This window comes from Scomber japonicus, chromosome 23 (genome assembly GCF_027409825.1).
Source record: "Scomber japonicus isolate fScoJap1 chromosome 23, fScoJap1.pri, whole genome shotgun sequence".
NCBI lineage: Eukaryota > Metazoa > Chordata > Actinopteri > Scombriformes > Scombridae > Scomber > Scomber japonicus.
The window spans coordinates 19,193,352-19,213,466 of NC_070600.1; the positions used below are offsets into that span (position 1 = coordinate 19,193,352).

Here is a 20,115-nt window from a genome sequence, read left to right on the forward strand (position 1 = left end):
TACTCCAAATTGCACTTTGAGTTTTTGATTTTTGTTAGTAGCAACTGCTTTTCTGCTCCGAGAATGGATTTAAAAGTGTAGCAGATGGATGAAATAATGGGCAGGTCTGTAATAACAATAATTAGCCTCCATCCACAGGGCGGCTCAACCAGAGCTTAAAGAGGAGGACAAGTAATTGATGGCCTGGGATCAGCCTTCTCCTCTATTGTTATCCTGTTTACCGTGCCTAATTATGGCTCACAGAGAAAGATGTGGGTATTATCATTAACCAATGTATAATCAGAAATAATTCTTTTGATTGGCTCCTCATGAAGCATCCAAATCTACTTCTATGTTGTGCCTCTTACAAAAAAAAACTCAGACATGAAATAATAATCTTGAGAGAAGAGTTGACTTTTAGTGCTCCTCAGGATTGCTGCTACTTAAGTGCGGTGATGCACCGGGCACCATGCTCTTTAGCTGTCGTCTCAAAATAAAAGCTCATTACAGATAAGTAACTCCTGCTTCAACCAGTACCACGGCAACGTATGCTTACAATACATATCCTTTTTGTGGAGTTGTAGGCAATCAGATTTAAAAGCTTCTTGAAACTCTAGTGGGTGGTGCATTTTACAGTTTTGCAAAACAGACTACAAAGTGAGTTATAAAAGCCAGTAATTGCAGCAGCAGGCAAAGGCAAACGTGAGTCAGCAACTCTTTCAACCTCCCACAGATGTTGCATATTATTTTGTTACCTTAGGGCAGTAAAAATCGTACTAATTGTCTGTTTAAAATGGTGCATTTAAAAGTATTTCATGCTACTTTATAGTGTATCTCTGGCACGGTGCTGCCTTTGTGTCAGACATCTCTTACCTTTACCTGTGCTTGACTGCCACCTTGCTGAACTGCTGCAGCTCACAAGTGTCTGGAAGTGACTCAGAATGGGGACATGCAAGCTTATAGAGGTAGTGGCAGCAAAAGGTGTTTTGTCCCACGCTCTTTGTACCACTGAAGATGTCCCAGAGGGCTGTGAAGCGGCACATAACCAGGTAATGACCCACACTGGGGGAGGTTATTAAAGCACACACAGGCTCTGTGTCTGCAGTAGCTGCACTGCCCTGACCCGATGCTCCCGCTCACTATCAAGCCTCTCAGCTGAAGGGTCTGTTTGTTTTGTTCATCTGGCTGAGAGGTTTTCTCCCAGTCAGTCAGAAAACTGATCCAAGAGATTATTTTAAGAGGAGACCTTGAGAGAAACAAGTGGTTTGAAACTTATCAGCGAATGCAAATTAGACTTGTCAGAATAAAGAATGTGTTAAGATTTTTCTTTCATCTGTACAAATTTGAAAGATGTGATGATTAGAAGAAGGAGTTACAGAAAGATGTCATTTAGATATTTATTTAAGATTCATTTAGTGCTAATGAGACTGTAACACAATATCACAAAGATTCCTCGCTTACTTTTTGATGGTGGTTTTATGGAGGTTTGTGTCTCTCAGAGGAGTTTCATGGTAAACATTTTGTGTTTGTGTCGTATGTCTGTGATTCACCGCTGATCTGAGTGTGTAAAACTGAACCGACAGTCACCCCTGGGTGCGCCCACCATGACAAATCCAAAATGATGGCAGGAAAGCTAAAATGACAGCCAGGCTATATTTAACCCTGTTTGTATCAGTGTTCATTTGGCCCAACTCTGCCAGCAGCCACACACGACCAACACCGAAATGTTTGTGGAACGATTCAAATTCCCGGTTTGGTGTTGAAAGTCTGTGCACATAATATAATATTGTAGCTTCAACTGTCACAGGCACTACCCTCACAAAAATAATCCAAATGACTCAGCTGGCATTTATTCACAGCTCCAAACTGTAAGTAACCACATTAATATCAGACAGCTGTAGTAGCTCTACTTAACTGCAGCTGATTTGGCTCAGAGCTCGTCACTTATCCAGAAACCTGGTTCTAGTCTCCAGGGGGAAATGTATAGACCTCCGATAGGGCATCGCCTCATAAAAACCATGGCCGAGATCCAGGACTCAGATGAGTAACCCTCAGGATGGTGACGGCGAGCCTCTGTGCTGTACACACATGTGGGGGAGCGCTCTTGCTTTCAGAGCGTTGCCATTCATCCATAAAATGGGAGAGATTACATCCGTCTGGGATGAGACGGTAAAATGGGCCGGATATGAGGTACGGCGAGCTTCCCAAAACTCAATAATGCCAAACTCTCATCTGCTGGCCAGAAAGATAAGGAGCGTCTGGATAGCAGTGATGTGGCGCCACAGGTGTGTTTGCTTTTTTTCCTCCGTTTCAGCCTGAGAAAGGGTTATCTTGCATACACAGTTACTAATATAAGAGGATACATGACCTGGGCTCTACATATTACAGAGAGTTTAACATGGGCCTATGGAGCTTTATGCTATGATGGGTCCTGGATGGATGATATCAGAGTTAAGGGTAATATTAGCAGCTCTGTCTTGCTCTTTATTGGATTTAGAGAATGACCCCAGCCAGTGTTACCCATTAGCCCCATTACCCTCCTAAAACAGTAACTCACATGCTCTGCATTGCAATACAAGAACAATACAGCTCCTTTATTTTCATGTCCTATACATGGATCATCAACTGATGGCATGTAGCTTTAGCCTCAGTAGCTCAATATAAAACACAGTATAGCCTTTAAATACATAGTTAAGACCCTTTTATAATATCCTCATTTAAATTCAAGTCAGATAGAAACATGGAAACATTACTATCTGTCTGCATCTGTCTTATTATGGGTATTGTCATGCTATGAGAAGTGCATTGTATAAAATGTGCTATATAAAGCTCTATTTTTACCACTATTGTTATATTTCATGTGTGAAAGACAGCCTGAATACCCTATTTTGAGTGACTGTTAGCCGAAGCTGACAAATCTGCCAAGGAAAGGTTGAAAAACCAATAATCACCAGCTAGAAATGATAAGGCAGCGTTTATCTACATCTGTTTGAAATCAAGGACCCATTGTTAAAAAAATCTTTATATACTGTAGGTGCAGGGCAAGTTTGGAAATCTTAAAAGGTGTAGCAGGTATAGCGAAAAATGGGGCTTCTGCATCTGTATCAACACTATCTCCCAGATTTTGTTTTTGACTTTCTCCAGACTTCTCTGAGCTTGACGAGACAGAAGTCTGCCTACGGGAGGTTCATTTAGAATAAGTCAAAAACAGAACTGAGGAGTTCCTAGGAGCAATCACAGCCACCCGTGGCTAATCAGATGTAAAAATCCCAGCAGAAACTTCACTCATAGAGATAACTTTAAAGGAGGGGAAGTGATTTCTGGGAATTCAGTGCAGAAACACCACTGCAATGAGTAAGGAGAATATAATGAAAGCCTACATTTTGAACATGGTACTGATTCAATCTATACAATCAGTGTATAAAGGGCTCACACTGCTGTTTGAAACATGTGAGACGAGGCTGGAGAAGTTCCTAATTTAGATCCTCTCGGACGTATTCATTCCGTATACAAAGTCACACAACACACTCACAACCCTCATTCACTGCTTCTATCATCCCAACACTCTCAGCTCCTCTCAGCAGAGAGCATAATAATGGACACCCACTCCATTAGGAGCCTTTTACCTCTTCACTCATGTCTCCGTCATCTATTTATTCGGCTACTTTTTCCTCTTACACTATTCTGTTTGTATGGTTTTCTCTCTATATTCATGTCAGCTGCCCTGGACGAGCCCCCCTGTCTCCAATCAGGTCCTTATCCACCTAAATTGGATAAAAGATTAAGGGAGCTAAGCTTGTTCAGTGTTTGCCATTGCTGGAAATCTCACCATGTTCTCTCTCAAAACAGAGATTTATTTTTTTCAGTGCAGCTCACACATAAAAAAACCTGAGGCATTATAAAGACTTTATGCATATGGGATCCAGAGATAAATCCAGATTATCAGAGCAAGCGATGTTTAAACAATTAATTATACGCTGTGATTTAAAGTCTTACTGCTTATTTGTGCCGATGCACAACTCTGAGGTTCAGTAGTTAGGGTTGATATTGTTAGCCTCAAGCGGCTGAATACCTCATTAGCATCTCTGAGATTATTATGGTTATTTGTTTTTGTCTTTCTCAAGCAGTGAGTTGTCCTACTAAGTGATAAATGACACAAAGTGGTATTCATTCATTTTTTTCCTATAGTCTGTAGTCTTCATGATTGTGAGCTAATATCAGAGATCATTAAACATCATTATCCACATGGGGAACCAGAATTTTCAACAATCTGTTCGACATTTTTCACCCAGCGAACTACGACCTGCTTTTTAAGTGTTACTTTATTTTATGTCTAACTCATTTAAAATAAAAATTGTTTGCTTCTGTTGTTGTTTTGCTGCTGTTTTGTTTCCCTCCATATCTAGTTACACAGGTTTTCCAACATGTCTATCCAATGTTGATTTAAGTGACGATAAGCAGAGACCCCTAAACATGTACTTCCCTTTAAGTCTTCATATGACCTTAATGGAAGAATAATTCAAAAAAATGCCTATAAAACAAACTTTAAATAAAGTGAAAGTAACAACTGACACCATAATTTATTCTGGGAAAAAACATGTTTGGATGTTTTCTTCATTAACTTCACTACAATCAGTTTAGGCATCATCTAATAGAGCTATCTATAGATGGTAGTAATATTTTACTTAACATTTACTGCCACAATCTGCTTTTTGAGGAAAGGTTTTGCGAGTTAGTTAGAAACTTTAAACATATCGTTTTTGTCTTTTATGCGAGAGGAACATTATCAATATCTCCTCCACAGTCGCCATGTTTGTTGAAGAGTTTGTTGTTGTCATAAACTTTTCACTCGGTGCTGCCCCCTGGTGGATGTATTGGTTAACGTCCATGCCAACGTAAAGGACGCATGGAAGTACAGTATGTGAGCAGTGACGGTAATTGCAGAAAGCTGCATGTACATTTACTGATTGGTTTCACCTCTTAGGCACAATGGTTCTCTTTTGTGTGTGATACATTTTAGGGGTTACAGGAGGTTCAACAGTTTGTGCGGCCTGAGTAATAATAAATAGGTGCATATCATGTTGATTTGTCTTCCATAACATACGTATTTGGTTGTATGATAAGCAACAGTATTAAAAAGAAAAAATGAAGTGAGGGGACAAGAAGGGTATAGATTTTCTTTGAACCACATTACTCATTCAGTCATTATTCATCCTCTAAATCCTTTTTTGTCTTCCCCTAAAAATTGCAATGAGACTTATTACAATTTTTGAACTCCCTATATATTGGACTAATTAAATTCTCCCTGCATGTGCAAATTAACATTGTCGCCTCAATCCATTTAATAGCTCAATTACAAGCCAAAAAACATGGCATTTATTATCCAATTTCAGAAGACGACTGCTGCTATTTTCCCTCTGTGTCCAAAATAGGACGCTGACTGTCCTCTCCTCAAATTTAGTTGGGAGGCCAATTTGGAGAACGTAAACAAATCAGGAGGAGTAGCGTCATAAACGAAAGCAATGGGTGGTGTGCTGTATTCAGACACACTCTCTACATGATTGCCAGAGAGTGGATGAGGACGGACAGAGCAGACCACTTGGGTTCCACTTGAGATGGCATTCGGACAGATGAAAATGAGGCTCTCCAATGAGGAAGGTTAACTGAGTGATAAAAACGCACAGGGCCAGGTCCGACACCAGGATGAAGTGAATAAAATGTATTGATTTAACCACACCATAGACTCAGAAAGGCTAAATAACAACAACAACAACATAAGGCTACTGTTAAGCAATGGACCCATTCTGACCAGGCTTTTTGTGGAAGGAGGTCACTGCCAGAGCAGCGTTTAGCTAGCTTGGTCTTGGTGATCTCATTGCTGCTACTGGGCTACTGGTCTTGGCTTGGGTCTCTACCAAGATATATGAATGTTAACGTGAGCTGAACTATGAGTAAACAGGCAAGCTTTTGTTAAAAAAATATTTTTGCATGAAGCACAAGCACCCCCTTACACACAAGAAACAGCACTGTCCATGGTTCTGAAACAACAGCTAAGTAATAATCATAAGTATTTCCCCTTTAAAACCCTTCATGGTACTGGGATCACACAGCACTCTCATGGTCATGTTTCATAATCAAACCTAATTCTTGCTTTGATATTAGTCTACTGATGTCACTACTAGAGGTTTGAAAGTTTGTTTAAAGCTTTTATAATCAGTGCTTGTTATTGCATCAAAAGACACTGCAGATTGCCCCTCAGGTCTAGATAGTGTTTGACTATCTTTCTGCTCATTGTTTTTTTGGTTTGCAACCTGAACCTTTACTGTTTTAGGTCACTTTCACTGCTCTCATCAGTATCACCTTGTGACCTGGTTACTGAATGGTTACAGCACTTGCCACATGGATGCAACGTCCCTGATTTGACTCTGGCTCAGGACTGTTGTTGCATGTCATCCCTGTATCTTTCACTCTGTTTGCTGTCTGCCTTTCGACTATCAATTGTCCAATAAAGGCAAAAATGCCAAAAAAAGACATATCTAAAAAAAGAAGAAACAGATTCATTTTCAAATGAATGCTGTTATTTTGTACCTAACAATCCGCTTGATGCAACTGTTTTTCCATATTGACTAACTAAAGTGATACCATCTCAGAGGAGCTTGTTCAGGTCATAAAAATCCATTAATGCAGGTTTAAAGGGTAAATGAATGAAGATCAATGAGAATGTCTTTAAAATGTTTATTTCTTTGCAGATCCATACGTGAAAATCCACCTGATGCAAAACGGCAAGAGGCTGAAGAAGAAGAAGACGACAATCAAGAAGAACACCCTCAACCCTTATTACAACGAGTCCTTTAGCTTCGAAGTCCCTTTTGAACAAATCCAGGTACATTTTCATCCATGTGACAGTTTGCTTAAATGTCCGACAGTGAGATACACCGTAGGGACAATTTGTATAATAAGAATTGATAAGTGGGTGCTCATTTACCAAATAATCAGTTTAGAGGCTTTTCATTATAACAGTATAATCAAAGTCACTCTTGTTTAAATTAGTGTCAGTTTTGCAATTTGACCAGCCAATTGCTCTGCGGATGTGATCTTGTGCCCTGTTATTGCCCGTAGTGTGTATCTCACTGCTATTTGTTACATGTCTTATAATCATTATCATAAAGAAAACACAGCAGTTTTGTCTCAAGATAAAGAAGAAGTTAAAAAATGTTTTTTTCAAGAATGCTGAGAAGGAAAAGATGAAAAATGCACTGTTGCAGCAAGGGAATAGCAATGAACAACATTATCTCTTCAGGCAAGACAGTAATTGAGTCAAATTGATTAAGTCTGTCACAGCTCACAAATCACGGGTTTGAGTCCACGAGCCTCTGATTCTATTTGAACTGTGTTGATCCCAATCAACCTCATTCAAATCAAGCCCTTACTTAGTAGTACTGATATCACTATGTTGGCTAAATTTACATTTCTCATCTCACCACCAGGAGCCAGTTGATCATTAAATAAATCATTGAATAATTACTTGTCCCACTGATAGGATCAAACTTAACTTCTCATTGATTAGATGTATTGAACTCCGACACAAGCTGTGCGACATTTTGGAAGTTAAAAACATACTTTAATGACTTAAGTTGACTTTGAATCAAACACCAACTAAGCTGCTCAAAGAGGGTGGAGTTTAAAACTGTTTAAACTTCACGAGTGTCAGCTTATCTGGCTGCATTACATTTAATTTTGCATAAGGGCACTTAGAGCTTTGGGGATTTTTAATTTAATTGAAGTCTTACTGCCACAATTATTACCTCTCTCCAGTGTTTTAAGGAAAACAAATACATACATTATACAGTATAATTTGGTTATCAATTTCTCAGGAAGATTATTTTCAAGTCCTGTCTACAACAAATTATACAGAATGCTTACAGAGCTGAAAATTATCTGCTTTTATCGACAGAATCTGGATGTCGAATTTGAGTTAAACTTGACTTTGGGGCATTTTGAGTAATTAATCTTAAGATTTTAATTGTCTAAGAGAATGTATGGGAATTAAAAACAGTGTTTGTATCTCATTACACTAACAGTAGGAGTGTTATTGACTGAGGTAGATCTACGTCTTTCTCAGCAGTGCAGCACTCCGTGACACTGTTTAGATTAATTTACTTCAATCTTTACATATTGATTTAGTTTTGCAATAATAGCACATTTAAACACATAGATGAATTTCTCCTATATGACGTAGAGAGTAATGCAACACTGTGCATTTGTGGTTGAAAGTTCAAACCTCTTCGACTTCATTCTCAAAAAATATAAACATAATTCTCATAAGGTTGAGCTATTCCTTTAATTATTGTCAACAGTTTGATTGTTATTGGTGTTTAGGGTCTGCTGCTGTCAAAGAAAGCCTCGTTTCATTAGGCAATTTGAAGGTGAACTGTACCTTTAAAAGCCAACTAACCCCAACTGGCCATCTGGGAGCCTTTTTCAGTATTTCATTACATGGCATATTAGGCATGCTCTTTTAGAACAGTGGCTCAGAGCTCACGCAGGTGGCAGTAGCCCCATCTCAGCGTGCAAGTGGATCGAAACTTAATCAGGGCTCTTTGTGCACTAATTCATATTCTCTGCCAGAGATTGATGCCCAGGTCACTCCTCTTTTGCATCGTCCCTTTGAATAAACACATGCCGAGCCTGAGTCTAAGACCTGTGAGTAATAAAACATTCTGCCATTTTTGGCTGTGAGTATAACCGAGGCCTGGTCTGGAATGTCATTTACTGTTAATCAACATTAATGTCCGAAGGAGTCCCTCATTCTTCTCAGTACTGTACCACTTCAAGTAATAGGCAAACCGGTTAATACTCTAAAATACATACATTTGTCTACTTTACAATAACTTATGTTAAAGTGCAACTATTTATTTAATTGCAGCCTTTAAATATACTGCATCTTTCTGGGGAAAATAAAAATATATGATTCAAAGTTCAGTTAAGTACAGTGCAGTACTATACAATGTAATGTGGCCCCCTCCACACTACACACACAGAAAATGTATAGACAAATGTTTTAAATCAGAAAACAAAATAAAACGATAAAATTGGCAATGAAATAGTACAGGAAGTACATAAAAATAGTATATTTACAAGGAATATACAATTGAATACAAAGCAGTAGTTCAAGTGAAAAGAAGAAAACCAACTCCCACAGAAACTCCAAGTTCACCAAATAAAATGTTTGTTTTTTTAAAAGCCCTTATTGACAGATGGCCTCTGAGAAATTCAGGGCAGAAAGGCAAAAACTGTAACAGAAAGCACATATCACCAAAGATGGGGAGAAACAAATCTTCCAGAATTATCATTTAAATTGAATGTGATAGCAGAGACAAAAGTCTGCCTGATAAAAATAACTTTAACTTTTCACTATGATATATCAGATGTTAGAATGTGTACCTCTGTTTGCTTTATTTCTCTGGATGTCATTTTAAAAACTCTCACAGCACATCTGATCCCTGCTGATACAAATGAACATTAACCGTCTTTATGCTGACGATACCTCGCTCTACTTTTATGTCTCCCCTCTTCGCCCACTCTTCCCTTTTCACAGAAAGTGCAAGTTGTTATAACTGTTCTGGACTATGACAAGATTGGCAAGAACGATGCCATCGGCAAGGTCTTTGTGGGCCTCAACAGCTCGGGGACGGAGCTGCGCCACTGGTCCGACATGCTGGCCAACCCCAGGAGACCCATCGCCCAGTGGCACGTGCTAAAGCCCGAGGAGGAGGTGGACGCTCAGCTCTCCACCAAGAAATAGACAGGGCCCTTTCAGCACCTGCCTTGTAGTACTCTTTAGCCAGTATGTGTAAATACCTCAGTGATATATGGGTCCATCCATGTAACCCCCCCCCCCCCCCCCCTTCCTCTTTACCCCACCTCCCAGCCTCTCCCAGCTTTACTGCTCCTAATTTCACAATCAACCCTAATTGTTCAAACTTCCTGCGACATTCCCATTCTCTGCTTTTTTTCTATCAGGGTCCTACTTTTCTTGCTTTTTTCTTTATTTATTTTTTTTGTCTCTGATTCAGCAGTTATTTGTTTTTCATCGCCACGCACTTAACTGCCCCGACCAAATGCCCCCTTCTTTTAAGCAATATGATCTGTATAGATAGCGCATGACTGAAAGAATTTATTGTACCACAGTTGTATATATAAGTATGCAGACAAAAATGATTTCTAGTTTATGTGTTTGTATGTTGTTACCCGTTTCCTAATCTGTGTATATCTTGATGTTTTTAATAAGATGTTCTATTTTAAATTATGTAAATGCAGATATAGAGGAAAGCCAATATTATATATCCCAGGATTTAAAAATTCTACCTTATTACCTTATTGCATTCCAGATATTAAAAGAAAAAGTAATTTCAACCTGCAAAATGCTAGTGGAAATATATTCACATTGTAAAGGACAATGTCTGGCTTTAAGTTCAGCAAAGGATCATTACAGAAAAGACCAAGAGATGAATATATATACACACTAAACTCCAAAATACAAGGCCATTAACTACTATGGTTCTGTGGGAAAAATTATGCTGCTGGAAATTATACAAGCACATGATTTCTTACAACTTTTTGTACTTATTTCTCAATCAGAGGACCTATATGTTTAGCTTGATGCACACTGTTACCAGAAACAATAGTCAATGCAAACCAGTTAGCATTTCATCTCTCCATGTTTAGCAGTTTCTTCTAAGTGAAATAGGTCCTCGTTTTAAAGGCTATCGTTCACTTCTACTGGCTTAATTTTGTTTGTTTCTTTATTTTCTTTTTCTTTTCTTTTTTTCCAAAAATGGAAAATGCCTCCAAAAAAAAAAAGACTCATTTCCTAACCCTTCAGAAACAGACCCCTTGTGGAAAAAAAAGCACCAAGCTGTAGCCATTGTGTCCTTAAGCTTGTTTAACAATATTTTTGTTAACTGCTTTCTTTAAACAGCCTTGTCATTGTCGGAGATATTATCGCATTTAGGCCGGGGTCCGATCTTTGAGAGGGAGTTAAAAAAAAGAAAAAAGAAAAAAAAGAATCGTGACTCTGGTTTTAAGAGGACTATTTTTTAGAGCAATTCAACAAACGTCTTGACTATTTTTAGTAAACTGCATGATTTTTTTTACAATCTTTACTAAAGGCTGGGACGGGGGGAGATCTACTGACACCAGGGGCTGTCTCTTCTGATACGATCCCCTTGCCTTCAATCAGAGGAGAGGGAGAAAAAAAAATCAAGAGTAATGTTTCAACTTTGGGTCAATGTATGACTATATTGACAGAAGTGAAGCGAGTTTCTAAACACTGCCATTTTCAGGGAGGTGACTTGTGTAGAGGCCCTCTCTTTCATGCACACTCCCACTTGCTAGTGGTTGTAGCTTTGGTTTATTGGGAACAATGTCTTTGGCTGCAATGGTGCCCTGAATCGCAGTCTTTGCTTTGCGTTGCCTTCTCACAGTGACAATAGAGCTAGCCATGTTTTACTGCCAATTTTAACATTTATGTGGCTGCTGTTTTGCACTGGATGTCTTTGACCTAGCTTGTTGACTTCTTTACGACTATTGTTTTGGACGATTGTTGGCTGGCTTTATTCCAGGACACCTACAGGGGGAGCCAGAAATACCGCTCCGTCGGCTCAATTAAAAAAATAACGCAATATTGACAAATCACGTTTCAGCCAACAGCGGTTACATCAGTTTTATTTTCTTGTTGGCACAGGACTACACCAAGCGAATACGAAAAACAACCGTAAAAGTTAATGGTCTGCGTAGGCTATTAGTCCATCATGTCCTTTACTACGGGTCCAATTAGAAAAGGAATAAGTTTAATCCATGAAAACCATGAAGTCTCTTATCTTGGAGGAACCTCTTGCATATACTCGATGCTAGCTTCAGGAGGACTTTCTAAATGTTTTCAATGTTATTGTGTAGTTGATAGCACTATTATGAAAAAGCTACTTGTCATTCCATAGGAGTCTCTGAGGACTGCTTTGTGTATCACTGTGACTGCCGTGTGTGCTTAGAAATGTAGACTTATCAGTAGGTAGCGAAACCAGTTTGTTCTGTAGTGATGTCGTAGCGTTTAATGCCATTTTCCCTTCTACACGCAGAGAGACTGAGAGAAAGAGAGAGCGTGACGTCACCTTGACCACACGCGGCCAAAAAAATACAAATAAAAAAAGGCGGAAAGACGTTTTATCTGAGCAAGAGCGGGTTGCTTCACACAGCATTTTGTTGAGCACTGTGCAATACTTGTATGTTCATTCCATGGTGTTAACGTGGGTGGCGTTGCTCGAGGAAAAAAGATTCTTACTCTAGAGGATGATTATAGTCCAGAGAGATGTTTCTCCTTTCCAGTGAAATGGTTAGGACACAGCACACATAGATTCAGCTTGTAGGTTGGAGCTTTGACACCACTTGTTGAACTCTGTTTAGGGTTCCCTCCCTTTTCGCAGGTTTGTTTTTTCTTCTTGCACACAGTTCCAGCATCAGAAGTTTCAGGGAGTATTAGTTAAATACCAAACGAGATTCTACATTTACTTAACCCCCTTAAAAATGCCATGTATATATTTACATAATCATGTCAAAAATGTATATCTAGAATAAATATAAAGTGACATGAATTTGATTACTCAGCTGCAAATATCATGTTATAATATCTATCATTCATAATACTATATCTCATCATCATTTCATTTCATCCTGGATTTTTATTTTATTTTTAATTTGTTGACTGCTCTGTTGATTAAGAACCCTTTTATATTTGAGATGAAAACTTTGAATGTACAGTATGGACTGTGTCGGTGTAGATTATTTTAACCGTGAGATTAGATGTACTTTGCACTTTTTGTTGTAAAAAAAAGAAAAGTCATTTGTTTATATTTTTTCAACTGTTATTAATTTATTTCATAACCCTTTGGGTTAGAAATCTCCCCTGTCCGATAGCATTCCAAAAATCATTGAATATACTTTAATACAATTGCATTCCCAATCACTATTCAAACAGGGGATTTTTTTTATTTGACATTTGTAGATTAACAAGTACAGTTTCAGATTTAAATGAGGAGAAAAAAAAAGATTAAAGTACAAGGTAAAGGTCTACAAAAATGGCCTGAGCAATTAAACATTAATGCAAATAGGTTGTACTAACGGAGTAATCCGATCAAAGCTGAAAGAAAATCAAACAGAATACGTCAGACGTAACACGTGCAAAACGGGAATCAGGGAATTGGGTAATGGGTAGCATTGCAGAACCCATCAGATTGCGAGGTGTGTGGAAAAACTACAAAGCAAAAGCCATTACCTGCACTGCATCGCAATGCTCCTCTTATTACGATTTCCTACCAAAGTATGCATGCATAATCGAACCCAAATTCTCCTTGTGTAAGATACATAATCAAGCTCTCTGTGTGACAAGGAAGTCAAGATTCTCTCCGGTTGACACCGACGAAAAGCCACACTGACCTTTCAAAAACAAAGCTGTGTAAAGTATTAGAATCTGATGCTGTAGAAAGATCCTAGTTGCCTTTGTGTATATCAACTGCCTGCTTGAGTATTTTGTGTGTGGAAATTTTCTCTGTAATCTTGTAGAACTGTTTGGGGTGTTTTTTCCTGCCATATCGCTCGCAGTGACGGCGAGCCGCTGACAGTTATATTTGCTGTGTATACCTTCATTTTTGACGAGGTGTTTTACAGTTTTGTTTCACTTTGTGTAGTGATTCACTCTGTGGAGTTTTCTGACTGTTGTTATATAACTTCATATACACAAATGATCAATAAAAATGTTTTATTTCCTGTTGATACAGAACTTTATCATGTCATATGTTCATTGTAGTAGCAAAGGATGCCTTTAATATCAAGCTTTTATTAACAAAAACAATCATTACTACAACTACAGTGGCAGAAAAAGTGTGAATAACTGCTCTTAAGAAAAGTGTCTCCATGTGCTGCTTGCATGACAAATTCAATTCAAATGATGTTTGTTTCTAAACACTTCGGACTGGTTTAGAATCAGCCGAACCGGCCTGTTAAATAGGTCACTACTGCCATCTAATGGACGTAAAGGAGCATAACAGCAGAAGATCAGCACAACAATGAAAAAAAAGAAAGAAAATGGATTATGTTTTTCCATTTTGCCCAGAGCACTGATCAATTTCTATTAGTGAATATTCACTGATGTCTACTAGAGCCAGAAAACAAGAGTTTGTCCTCCCACCAAATGGATAATGTCAATCAATGTCAAGCTCAGAGGAGAATGAGTTGGATGATGTAGATTTATAGATTTTAGGTCACTGCTATGAAATGAAGCTCATTTAGGAGTATGGACTCAAAACTTCAGTCAAGAATATCAATGAATTTCTTAGTAGTCAGTGACACATACATGTACGCTTAAGCCCTTAACATCCAGGCTCCATTAATTTTCCCTTAAAAACATTTTTAAAACTACTTTATTTCACATTATTTATTCTTTGTCAACTTGTTGTAGCTCTTCATTCCAGCTATATAATGTTTATAGTGACTGACACTGACACCAAAGACTTAACATACTGCTGTACAACATTTTATTAGATTAGATTCCACTTTATTGTCATTGCAAAGAGTACAAGTACTGAGACAATAAAATGCAGTTTAGTATCTAACCAGAAATGCAGAAGAATCAGTAAAGTGCAGTGCAGTGTAATGCACATAGGTATAATAAATAGAATAAACCGTAAAGTAAAAAGCACTTTATTTGTCACATATACAGTTGTACAGTGAAATATGGGTATGTATGACTATGGTAAGATATTTACTGTATGAACAGAGTGATATTAATAACATATAGACAGTGTGACCTGTAGTAACAGTGGTCAGTGTATGAAATGTAAACACTAGCAAATGAAGACCTAAAAAATGTTACAGAAGAAAATATGACTACATAGAACAAACAAGACAAATGAGAGTAAGTGTCAAAGTGACCTACTTCCATGGTTTGTGGGGAAGTTAAGAACAACTTCATTATGAAAGTTGTTGCTGGAGTTTAGACCTCTTCACACATGCTCGCAGTAAAAGCTTAGTTTTATGACTTGAAAACTAACTTTATTAACCTCTGGGACTGTGAGGTGTCACTATAAAATAAGAACAGGTAGTGGTACTAATAGTAATAGTAGTAGTAGTAGTAGTAATGGCTTTTGTTGAGCACTCTGCAGAACATCACTGCTGCTTCTGTGTTCTTGCAATAAAATAATAATCAAAGATAGGATCTATTCCAGCTAAAGTGTGATGGAAGTAATGTTCATATATTGCCCATGAATAATACTGATCTGTCATTTAGCTTCATAAAACTCTCTCTGTCAATCATAAACTTTTATAGTGGGAAGTATTTCTTTACTTGATTGTACTTATCGAGGACTTTTAGACTGAAATCCAGTAACAGACATGCGGAAGTGACGCCAACAGTGTCAAGTGGCGAAGTCATGACCCGCCCTTACTGTGCTTCTGATTGGCTAGAACTCGCAGCCTTCATTAGTTGAGGAATTCAATTGGTTATAGTAACGGTCAAAATATTACAACCAACCAATCAGGTGCAGAGGTGGGCGGGCCAAGACTACGCCATCCTAGAATTCGATAATATGTAAATTAAAAACAGTATAAAGACGGTGTTTTGAGATGTTTAAAAACGTATTACTCGTTAAATAATCAATTCATAATTACATTGATAGTTATAACAGGCTTTATGGATGTTATCAGGTAAAAAACATGAAAAAAACGGAATACATGTCTTTTATTTTTGACATATTAACCGGATGTTACTATATTAGCTTACAGTAGCTTGACGGGCTTTCTTGACAGCTCGTACTCCTGTCAGCGTTAGTTGCAGAAAAACTCCTGTGGCGCATTAAGAAACACTTTTGCAGTTACTTGAACTGACTAAAAATGCTGTCCTACATCATTGGCGTAAGTATACTTTAATGAAAGATATATCTTAGACTAATTGTATATATATCAGCTAATTCCTTTCGCTTTAGCTAAGACTAGCATTAGCTGTGGTTTAGTATAGCTTTGCCAAGGGTGTTTGTTGGGAGCTGGACGGGCCTGACCGCAGGATTTGCCAAGATATGACTCATTTCCTCCTTTTTGGATTTAACCAAAACACAGAAATGGCTTGACATTAGTGAGTCAACGCCCCTCAGACTGCTTGACTCATACTATCCCACTTCTTGATCTTTATATTGCAGCTCATCCGAGGCGGCTTTGACGGCATCATAAACCTCATCCTCAGCCTTTTCTTCCGAAAAAGGAGACCTGCCATCACCTTAGAGGACCCCAACATCAAGTATGCACTGCGGCTGATAGACAAACAGGTGACCACTGTGAAAATAAATAATAAAAACGCAGAAGTCTTTCTTTCTTTAAGTTTTTAGGTTGTATGTTTCACTACAGGAGGGCCAGCTGATATTACTCCTCCTGCACATTTCTCCTTTTGTTACTTATTGTTTTACTTTATTAATCTCCAACACATCTGCATGTATTACTTTACTTGTATTATGTCTTAATTTTTATATTTTTATGTGCAAATAAACTAAATTAAAGTCTACATTTTTGCAAACGCAGCAGATGCGTTCAAGGACCCCCACTGCTATTTGTGTATTGTCATGCTTGTTAGCTGCAACTGTGTTATCTGCTAAACACTTCTGCTTCTTTAGATTGTCAGCCATGATACAAGGAAGTTCCGCTTTGCTCTGCCGTCCCCTGAACACATCCTTGGTCTCCCCATAGGTTAGTGTGTGCACTCAAGTCACGTGCATATGCAAAATATGAAAACCAATATAAGAAACCAAATTGACAAAAGTACATCTGTTTCCTTTCTCAGGCCAGCATATCTATCTGTCTGCAAAGATAGACGGAAAGCTTGTGGTCCGTCCTTACACGCCGACCTCAAGTGATGATGACAAAGGCTGTGTGGATTTGGTGGTGAAGGTACTGTCGTTAAAATATAATAAAATAAAAAAAGTTGTTGCTGTACAGTTCAATGGTTTCATTTTTGTTTTTCTAAGCCAATCTTCCTGTCATCCCTTGTTCACAGATTTACTTCAAAGATGTCAACCCTAAATTCCCCGAGGGCGGGAAGATGAGTCAGTACTTGGAGAGCCTCAAGCTCAATGACGTAATTGATTTCAGAGGACCCAGCGGCCTTCTCGTCTACAAAGGCAGAGGTCAGCGCTAAAATATATGCAGATGAACAGATGTTTGTAGTAAGTGAGTCAGATGATACATGTGTGATGCTGTAACTCTCTCTCTCTCTCTGCAGGAAAATTCGCCATTCAACCAGATAAAAAATCTGAAGCTGAGATCAAGACGGCCAAACATTTGGGCATGATTGCTGGAGGGACGGGTAAGAGAAACCTTTCACTCTCTTCACCCAGAGACAACAATAATAACCACAGTCATTATAAATAGAGGATTTTGCACATCTGCTCTTTGTTGTTAAAGGTTACAGTGCTTTTTTTTTTTAAATCATGGTCTTCAGTTTAGGTTAGGTGCAGGAATTATTCATGCTTGGATTTTAATTATTCCAGAGCATATATTATAAAATATCCACACAAAAAACCCTTGTAGTGCCAACCACTGATGGCCAGGTCTCCCTCGGGTAAAGAAGTTTCTGACCTCAGTGGGATTGATGTGGTTAAGAAAAGGTTAAATAAATATTGGTGAGTCATTCTTCAACTTGTAAAAGCAAAGCTCATGTTTCTATTTAAGGGTTGTCTCCTAAGTTTGATTTCTCAATGAGTTAATGCAACGCTTTTAAGCTGCAAACATCTCCCATGTGTCAAATATTTGTATCAGTGCTTGAATACAGAAGTGTAAAAGTATGCAGGCACCCACACACTACACCCATATCTTGTTCTAAACTGATGGGCATTAATCTGCTGTTTGAAAAGCCTCCACTCTTCTTCTGGGAAGCCTCTCTGTAAGATTTTGGATCTTGGCTGCAGGGATTTTCTTCCATTCTGTCGCTTTAGCATTAGAGAGGACGTGACTGATGTTGTGCGATAAGGCTTGGCTCACTGATCCAGCCCTCAGACGGGGCTCTACGCAGGCCAGTCAAGTGCTTAAACATTAAACTGTTGCTATAAAGTTGGCAACACTGTAACTGTCTAAAATATTATTGTATACTGTAGCGTAAAGTCTCTCTTAAAATGGTAATAAAGGCTCTAGTCAGCTGTTCACATACTTCAGACCTTATATAGTGAAAGTCTGAATATGGAAATTCTTTGTCTGAGATTAACATAACACAATGCACCTCTTTCTTCTTCTTGGGCTATTTTCTTCCAGGGATTACACCCATGCTGCAGATCATCACAGCTATAATGAAGGATCCACAGGACCAGACAGTGTGCTACCTGTTGTTTGCTAACCAGGTGTGTTTCACATCACATCCTGCACGGTCGTTTGCATGCTTGTAAATGTGTTATCTGCCTGCTAATACAAAGAAGGAGTTGATTGATTGGTTCATGCAGTAGTTTTAAAGCAAGCACCTTTTTCTTTTTTCTTTTTTTTCCCCCCCAGACGGAGAAAGACATCCTGCTGCGACCGGAGTTGGAAGAGATTCAGGCCAATAATCCAGATCGGTTCAATCTGTGGTTCACCCTGGACAGAGCACCTGATGGTAAATTCTCTAACTATAAAATATCTCAGAACAAATTGCATATTAGTGCTGCCAACATGCTGATTTGTCTCATTGACATTTCAGGTGTTTCACAGAGTCTTTGTTCATGCACTCATGCAGAGCGTGTCTGATTTTCTTGTTATGGGAGAGTTTCTGTAAGCACTTGTCAAAACCTGTCAGCAGCATCATTTATCACAACTACAGTATTATTGTTAATTATACCTTCTGTTTTTCCATCTTTGTTGTAATTAATCTGTGTTTTGGACCTGTTAGTCTCTAACCGGTGACAGTCTTGTGTTATTTCTGTGTTTCCTTTTGAAAGATAGCAACTACTGAGGCAGCAGATAGTGATGTTTCCCTGATCTCAGGAAATGATTAATAAGATTTAGCTTTCTGTATAATCATGTTTTCGTTTTTGTTTCATTTTTAGTTCCTGGTTGTAGATTAGTTTATAAGAACTGCAAACTAATGATTATTTTCGATAATGATTAATCTGATCTGTAAAATGTCAAAAAAATACATTTAATTCATTCTAACGACTAAATTAATATGCAACTATTTTGATAATCCTTCAATTTCTCTTTTTCCAGCTTCTCAAATGTGAATATTTTCTGCTTTCTTTAATCTTCTATGAAAGTAAACCAAGTATCTTTGGCTTGTTGACTGTTGTGGACATATAAGGAAATCACCTTGGGGTGCTGGACCAAACAACTTATCAATTAAATCGAGAAAATAATCTAAAAATGAATTGATAGTGAAAATCATTTAGTTGCAGCCTTGTTAAAATGTAGGGATCTGTAAAAGAAAGTTACCAGCTGCTGTAACTCATTCTCACCAGCAGATGTCACTAATGAACAGTGTGTTAAATGAGGCCTCAAGTAACTAATAGCAGCTTACAGGCGTCATTATAAGCATAAACCATCTTCTACTTAGTTGTATTTAAACGTTTATGTCTTCTCTCTGTTTCAGACTGGGAGTACAGTCAAGGCTTCATCAATGAAGACATGATTAGGGATCATCTTCCACCTCCCAGCGACGACAGCCTCATCCTCATGTGCGGACCTCCACCAATGATCCAGTTCGCCTGCAACCCTAATCTGGACAAAGTCGGCCACGCCAACAGCCGCAGGTTTACCTTCTAGACGTCCGTCCTCGCCAGGTGTGACTATCAATGGGAGTCCAGTTATTAAAGCTTTAAAGCACTCGTACAGTTACAGTGGGTATTTGCACTATGTATACTATATTTATGCCATGGTATTCATCATGCAACAGAATCACAGCATGGACCAATTCATGTGATCAGTAAGAGTTAATGAAAGGGAGGGAAGTAGTGAAAGTGACTTGAGTGTGTTTGAGACTGAAGATGAGGATGTTAGCGAAGGGTCGTTCAGACGTAAGTTCTCAGATTGTTTTTGTCGTAAATTTAGACGTGATTCTGTATCTGTTGCAAACAAAAACCT

General features: G+C 38.4%; 2 protein-coding genes across 2 annotated transcripts in view; both read left to right on the forward strand.

The window, feature by feature from the left end:
• Positions 1-9,784, forward strand: part of syt1a (synaptotagmin Ia) — a 45,609-nt gene extending 35,825 nt beyond the window's left edge. The window contains exons 7-8 of the mRNA XM_053344108.1: positions 6,729-6,862; positions 9,578-9,784. Coding sequence (XP_053200083.1) covers positions 6,729-6,862; positions 9,578-9,784 — 341 coding nt within the window. The remainder of the gene's footprint in view (positions 1-6,728; positions 6,863-9,577) is intronic.
• Positions 1-19,838, forward strand: part of LOC128385253 (NADH-cytochrome b5 reductase 3) — a 46,356-nt gene extending 26,518 nt beyond the window's left edge. The window contains exons 2-10 of the mRNA XM_053344109.1: positions 15,875-15,942; positions 16,224-16,349; positions 16,692-16,764; positions 16,859-16,965; positions 17,072-17,201; positions 17,297-17,380; positions 18,322-18,407; positions 18,556-18,655; positions 19,625-19,838. Of these exons, the coding sequence (XP_053200084.1) occupies positions 15,922-15,942; positions 16,224-16,349; positions 16,692-16,764; positions 16,859-16,965; positions 17,072-17,201; positions 17,297-17,380; positions 18,322-18,407; positions 18,556-18,655; positions 19,625-19,797 (900 nt within the window). The 5' untranslated portion in view covers positions 15,875-15,921 and the 3' untranslated portion in view covers positions 19,798-19,838. The remainder of the gene's footprint in view (positions 1-15,874; positions 15,943-16,223; positions 16,350-16,691; positions 16,765-16,858; positions 16,966-17,071; positions 17,202-17,296; positions 17,381-18,321; positions 18,408-18,555; positions 18,656-19,624) is intronic.
• The last annotated feature ends 277 nt before the right edge of the window (positions 19,839-20,115 follow it).